This window comes from Triticum aestivum, chromosome 6B, assembly GCF_018294505.1.
Source record: "Triticum aestivum cultivar Chinese Spring chromosome 6B, IWGSC CS RefSeq v2.1, whole genome shotgun sequence".
NCBI lineage: Eukaryota > Viridiplantae > Streptophyta > Magnoliopsida > Poales > Poaceae > Triticum > Triticum aestivum.
The window spans coordinates 31,772,090-31,779,693 of NC_057810.1; the positions used below are offsets into that span (position 1 = coordinate 31,772,090).

The 7,604-nt window shown below is 45.9% G+C and overlaps 1 protein-coding gene across 1 annotated transcript; it reads right to left on the reverse strand.

Moving 5' to 3' along the window:
- Nucleotides 1-217: 217 nt before the first annotated feature.
- Nucleotides 218-1,618, reverse strand: LOC123133287 (2'-deoxymugineic-acid 2'-dioxygenase). The gene is made up of 2 exons (XM_044552798.1): nucleotides 1,326-1,618; nucleotides 218-1,191 (listed from the first exon to the last, which is right to left on the reverse strand). The coding sequence occupies exons 1-2, from the start codon at nucleotides 1,539-1,541 to the stop codon at nucleotides 367-369; spliced, it is 1,041 nt and encodes a 346-aa protein (XP_044408733.1). The 5' UTR covers nucleotides 1,542-1,618; the 3' UTR covers nucleotides 218-366.
- Nucleotides 1,619-7,604: the final 5,986 nt, after the last annotated feature.

A 7,604-nucleotide genomic window follows, 5' to 3' on the forward strand; every position in this document is an offset into this window, starting at 1 on the left:
AAAGTTGAAGGCACCATTGCAAGACACTCCATACAATGTGCCATTTCCCTTTGTTTTATTTGGTCTTTTGAAGAAGAAAAAAGATGATGAAAGCTTTATTGATTTTTAGCACCATCTCTACGTACGCAACCACAGGTCCACATTTCTTTTCCTCGAAAGGGAGGATCACCCTTGGATTCTTCATGGACTGATGCACATAACCATAGACACAACCACATACGAAAGCTTCATTAGTTTGTGGCATGGCATCAAGAGGATGCAACCACACGAGAAAGTTCGACGCTCCGGAGCGGAGCTCTGTTTATTTGGTACATCAAGCTGCTAGGAAGAAAGTCTAGGCATAGATGTAGATCCATCAGCATCGATCTAGTGCTGTTCGATCCTGAAGTACTCCAGCACGTCCTCCCGGTTCGCAGCGGCGGTGTCGTACGCCGCCATGAACTCCCTGAACACGAACTCCCTAAACTTGGCCGGATTCTCCTCGCTCACCATGTCCGGCGCCGGACCAATACGGCAATCCATCTTCGGCATGATGAGGGTCGCCACCGACATCCTCGCCACCGCGGAGTTGGTGAGGGCGCGGTGCTCCACGCTCGCCAGCACGCCGTTGGTGACGATCTCCATCTGGTGCCCAAAGTTGATGACGAAGGCGCCGGGGACCGGACGGACGAGGAGCCACCGCCCGCGGTAGCTCGCCTGGAGCCCGGCGACGTCACCCTGGGAGAGCACGGTGAGGAGGTGGCGGTCGCAGTGCGGGAGCAGGCCCAGCGTGACGCTCGGGTCCGGGCACGGTGGGTAGTAGTTCACGTTCATCTGGGTGTCCCCGCCGCTCAGGTCTCCGGCGAAGAATCCCTCGTCAAGGCCAAGGCCCTCCGCGATGAGCAGGAGCAGCGTCTGCGCCAGCTCGTGCACCTGTGCGGAGAACTCCGCGAGGGAGCTCCGGAAGCTCTCCGGCTTGGCCGGCCAGTGGCCGACGAGCTCGTCGGAGACCGGGTGGCAGCGGAGCTTGAGGTAGTCACGCCAGTAGCGCGTCTGGTTCCGGTCGTAGGAGGTGCTGGAGGCGACGCGGAAGGGCTTGCTCTGGTCGTCGGAGCAGTAGGGCAGCTTCTCCTCCGCCGGCATCGCGAAGAACTCCGCCGACGCCTTCCGGAACGCCCGCACCGCGTCCTCCGCCACGCCATGGTTCACCACCTGCAAGCAATCACGTACACGTACGCATGCATGATCGATCAGAAGTTCAGAACAGAGGCTCAAGCAATCGTGCTACGTAGATAACAAGTGCGAGTGAAATTGAACAAGTCGTTAGTGCATGCGTGCATGCCTACCTGGAAGAAGCCGAACTCCTTGCCGGCCTTGATGATCTCCTCGGCTACAAGGCGGCGGCGGCCCGCGTCGGAGAGGTAGGCACGCTGGAGGTCGACGACCGGGAGCGCGACGTCGGAGCTGGGCGCGTCGTGGAGCAGGGCGGCACGCTTCTCCGGCGGGAAGACGTACTTGTCCGGCACGGAGGCGTGCAGCGGGCGGTTGGACAGCAGCTCCATACCTGACCCTGATCGATAGATGAATCAATGCGGCTTATCTCTTCTCACCTGGACGACACGGCCGTATGGATCTATTTATATCTAGCCAATCTATTCTACCTAGTGGAGTGGAGAGCTTGGCTAGGTAGTAATAACGTGGCCGTGGATGGTTCTGGCGAGAAGATGGTCGATGTTCACGAGGCAGCTTTGCGTACGTAGCAAATTGGACCGATTCACTCTTGTGTGCTTGCGTAGAAGACAATGGGAGCTAGCATGCACACAAGCGGTGCCTGCGAGGTTCCTTGTGGGATCTGGGATCTACGTGCTAGTCGGCTGCCTGTTGGTTCCTACGCAAGATCCAAACGTGCAATCACTGACGAGGTATCTCCTACCTGTCCGATACATCATCACATGCGTGTACATCGTTGGGACTAGGGCTATATTGGATCCTATCATTACCAACCGTTATCCCCTACCTGTCCGAATATATCCAAAATGAGTGAATGTGTAGCACAACCAAATCATATACTGTTGACTGACTGTAGCTTCTACCGGTCTCCATTAGAGTATCTCCAACACAACAGGCGCACAAAAAATTTTGCATGCTAAAATAGTTTTAGCGCGCCCCATCGTAGCACTTTTAGCGTGCCGGACCCAACATTAATTTATAGCATATGCCAAAAACGAGCACCCAAAAAAACACGCGGTGCAAATTGTTAGGCGTGCGCAATTCGGCGCCCCAAATTTGCAGCTTTTGATAGCGCGTGCCCAAACCTTTTTTGCACGTGCACTATTTTACAGGTTCTGCTACATCTGTCCGGCGCCCAGAAAACTCGAATTTTAGCGCGTGGAGCAGTTTTTGTGCGCCTGATGGGATGCTCTTAGTTTTGCCTCTAGCTGATCCCCCATCGACAACGACTCCACCTTGAGTCAACCGCGGCATTGTCAGAAATCGACTGTGACGAGCGAACAAAACAACATGCCCAATATCTAATGTACAAAAGTAGCCGAGACGCACACGAAGCTGCGCTATATGGTCTCTTTTCTAGCTCGAGTGACACCCGTGTACATGGAGTAGGATAGCCAATCGGAGATGGCTAGTTATGGGTTGTATGCATGCATGTAGTATCGCTGTTCACTTTGGTGACACCACAAAGTTGTCAAAATCGACCAAATACACTTTCCTGGTCCCAAACAAAGCACTTTTGATCCTTTCGGCATCTCACGTGACTTCCAACAATATGATCGGAAATTTCTAGCGAGACTTCACATGCTTTCAACTAAACTTCTACAAACTTTCAACTAGATTTCATATGTTGCCAACTAATCTAAATATCTAATACAAACTTTCAACAAGATTTCTAAGGCTCTCAACTTCTACGAACTTTCAACTAGCTGCCACAAAACTTCTTACAACTTTGACCACAATTCCAAGAAACTTTCCTGAACATCAAACCACTAAATGCAAATCTTCAACTAAAAATCCCTAAATATATAAAACTAGAGCTTCCGATCTATTATACTTCCACATGGCATCCAATCAAACCAAACATTCAGGGTCCAATGGCCCCAGCCACTTGTGCAATACTTAAGGACATGTTTGGAATGCATGGTAGGAAAAACACATGGCTAGGGAAATTGCAAGAATTTCAAAGCATGTCTTGTATATTCCTACTGGAATTTGAAATGCAAGAAACTAATTCACATGTTATAACAATTGACTTCTGACGATTGCATCACAAAGTATAACAAACAAGACTTGGGTCGATTCAATATGATCGTTCTTTTAACGCCATATTCTCAAAGTTGTTCTACGACTATCGTTACACTTAACGATATCCGAAGATCCAAAAAACCTGATCGCTAACAACATTTGAGCTAGTGTTTGAGGTGAGGCTAGGAATCATATTTTACCATTTACCATTCCACATGTGCATATGAGTTTTCACTGAATTGCATATTTCAGGATCATAGCAGTAATAGCATAGAATATAAACTCTTAATTATAAACATAGATAGACAATGATACAATATTATTGCCTCTAGGGCATATTCCAACAACGGGGGTGTCGTCCGGCTACTTAAATAGCCGAACTTTGGCCCTCAGGCGACGAGCTGGAGCGACGCCACACGGCATTCACACCCCACCGGAGAATATGGTCGTCGGACCGTCGGGTTTCCGGATGTTTTCTTATGGGGCCCCATCGTCAGTCCGACGTTGCCGACGAGCCCGGGCGCGCTCGGGCCTCACCATATCCATCCTACATTTGGGCTAGACATGAGGGGTGGCGGTCAGCCCGAGCATTTCAGGCGCCTGTCTGGATCAAGTTGTTTTGGCTGGTCACGACCGGATCGTCTGCCCGGGTGTTTGAGAGGAGTTTGGGGTGCCCGACTATAGATGCTCTTAGGGTGTGTTTGGTAGCTATTCCCACCCTAGCATAGTTGTTTCCTTTTGAGACATGCTTACTACATGCAATTGCAGTTGTTTGGTAGCAATGTATGCACTGACGCATGCTAAGATCAGACTGTATTTGGCAGGCTGCATCAGACGAGACATGTTGTGCTAAGACTATGTTTGGTAGTCTGTATTTGAGGTAGGTTGCATGAATGATTTTTTTTATGCCAAGACAATATTGAAACCTAGAAAAGCATGTACACGCGATCATGACGTACGAAAGGATCAAAAAACAAAAATAAAGAAAGAAACAATCCCCATTTCTATTACCTATATATGTCTCTACCTAATAATAAAGTGCATATTGCTTCCAGTCGTATGTCGTCCTCAATTTTCCAAAATCAAGTCCCCCAGATTCTGAGAAATTAACCCGCAGTTATAAATTTAAGTGAAAAAATGATTCGCTTTTTTTCTGACCCCCCCCCCCCATCTTTTAGTTAATTAACCCACAGTTCTAAATTATTTTTTATTGAATAAGTTCAAATTATTATTTTAAATATCCATATCTTTTAGACGTAACTCCAATTTTGACATGTCATATATGAAAAGTGATTAGAAAAATGTCGAGAATCTAAATATGATGTTATTTTACATCTTAAATATTAAATGATTCAAATGCTTTTTTAAAATATTCATATCTTCTAAACCCTCACTCCAATTTTGACATTTTATATATGGAAATTGATTAGAAAAAATGTGTACAATCTGAATATGATGTTCTTTTACCAGTTAAACAATTTTTAAATGCTTTTTAGGGGACAATATTAATAAATAGCGCATGATCCATCTTTCTTTTGTACCTGTGTAAATGGGGTTAGAAATCAACACCTCGGCAAAATTAGTTTGGGAAGAAAGAAACCATCTATAACCACGTATGCACGACTCGGTAAAACCCCCGGTTGAGAAAAAACAGATTTCTCATCTTATGTGGAGAGAAAGAGAGACACCTTAGAATTGGCCACATTGAAGTGAGTTTGTGATTTTGAGCACTGAGGCCACCATCGACAAGGGTGGGAAGGAGGGTAAGCGGCAACATAGATGGGATGCACATGAACCCATTGAGGTTTTCAGTCATGATTATTTTGTTAGGGATGTGTGGGATAATAATAATAATAATAATAATAATAATAATAATAATAATAATAATAATAATAATAATAATAATAATAATAATAATAATAATAATAATAATAATAATAATAATAATGTGGTAATAATAATAATAATTAAAAAAGGATAAACGCTTCTTCCTCCTAAATTTTTATCTATTTCGTACATTCGATTTTTTCTTCTGTCGTACTTCAGACTCGATTGAGTCGCTTGATCTTTTAAATCCACGTCCTGGTTTTCCAAGCCCACTTGAAGGTGAACAACCTACCTATTTTTCTGGCCCACTCAGCCCAACAGTGCAAAAATAATGGACGACGATAACTGCCACACGTGTGGGCGTTAAGGGGTCTGCCCACACGTTTTATGTGGTGTATAAGAGGACCAGCCTACACGCCTACGTGTGGGCAAAACAATTAGCGCCCACACGCTTCTTTTTTTCCCTTGCGGTCCCTCTCACACGCCTACGTGTGGGCAAAATGCATAACGCCCACACACCTCTCTCAGCCACCTACCTCACGGTCCCGCACGCCCCCGCGTGACAGTCGCCATGCGTCCCCGCAGTTGCCATGGTCCGGACTCTCTTCAATGTCCGTTTAACTACAGTTGACATGTCACTGAACTACAGTTGCCATGTCGGACAACTACAGTTGCCATGGTTGCTCAACTGCAGCTGCCATCTCAGGTCAAGTGCCAGATGCCATTTAGGACAACTGGAGTTGTTGCCATGTATGGTCTGGTTTACTATAGTTGTCATGATTTGAAAACTTTAGAGGCTGCCACCTACTAACACTAAGCAGTTGCCATGTATAGTCTGGTTTACTACAATTGCCATGATTTGAAAACCTCAGGAGTTGTCACATACTAACACTAGGCAGTTGCCATCTCAGGTCAAGTGCCAGATGCCATTTAGGACAACTGCAGTTGTCGCCATGTATGATCTGATTTACTATAGTTGTCATGATTTGAAAACTTTAGAGGTTGCCACCTACTAACACTGAGCAGTTGACATGTATATATAGTCTGGTTTACTACAATTGTCATGATTTGAAAACCTCAGGAGTTGTCACCTACTAACACTGGGCAGTTGCCATCTCAGGTCCAGTGCCAGATATCATTTAGGACAACTGCAGTTGTTGCCATGTATGGTCTGGTTTACTATAGTTGCCATGATTTAAAAACTTTAGAGGTTGCCACCTACTAACACTAAGCAGTTGCCATGTATAGTCTGGTTTGCTACAATTGCCATGATTTGAAAACCTCAGGAGTTGTCACCTACGAACACTAGGCAGTTGCCGTGTAGCGCTACAAAGGGACATGGCAAAACAATATGTTCGGGTAAAAGAGAGAGTTGCCATTTGCTTACAAGCACACTAGGGCAGTTGCCGTGTACCCCGCAAAACACATGGCAACTGACATGTTCGGGTAAAAAAAAGAGTTGTCATCTGCTTACAAACACGCTAGGGCAGTTGCCATGTACACTGCAAAACACATGGCAACTGGCAGCTTGGTGTGGAGAGAGGAGACGGGCGTGTGGGCGAGATGGCAAATGCCCACACACCAGTCCTTGTGCAAGAATGAAAACTGGCGTGTGGGCGAACTGACAAACGCCCACACACCGGCCCCTTCGTGTGATGAAACGGTCGTGTGGGCGACCGGGTAAATGCCCACACACCAGCCCAGTCCTACGTGGCACCACAAACATGCCAAGATTCGTGCACCTACAAACGAACGCGGATCCACGCGTGTGGGCGAGATGCAAACGCCCACACGTGTGGGCGTTAGTGTTTCCGGAAATAATAGTGGTTGGCGCGCAAAATCGAACTCGTCACCTCAAGATGCAACCAACTAAGCTAGCTCCCTTTGTGCTATAATAGAAGGTTCATACAGATTTCAGATAGTCGCACATCGAGCCGGGGATGACCAAGGCCTTAGCTCTTCGGCGAGCTGTTCATTTGGCACCAGAAAAGAACATAGCTGATATTATAGATTGCCTATCTTTAGCGCACATGACCATTCTTCAGCGACTGGTCATTCTACTATTCGTGTTGTGGGTTCTGATATTAAAAATGCGACTTGTGCCTTCAGTTCAGCGATCTTCAAGCACGTCTATCGGTATTTGAATGTTGTTGCTCAGTTAAAGGATTTTTTTTCTTTTTCCATTGATCATTATTTTGCTTATTATGTTAGCTAGAGTTTTATTTTATTTAGTTAGTCCACGATGTTCTCTAAAAAACAATTTGTTGAGTATGATTAGATATGAAATATAGGATAAGATAGGATTGATTCTACCTTGTCTTGTACTCTAAAATATTCATGTACCCCAGTATATGGCCATGAGACTCAAGCAGTACATCATTGATTCCATCAATCTTCCTCTCTATTCATCTTACACAACTAATCCTAGTCCGAGCAATATCGTGGAGTGAGCATTTTGTGTGATTTGCACGAGAGACAGAGCAGGCTTTGTGCATTGCGTGGCTTTGCACTGCTGCAGAAAAGTACGATGCTTTGTTGAAGAA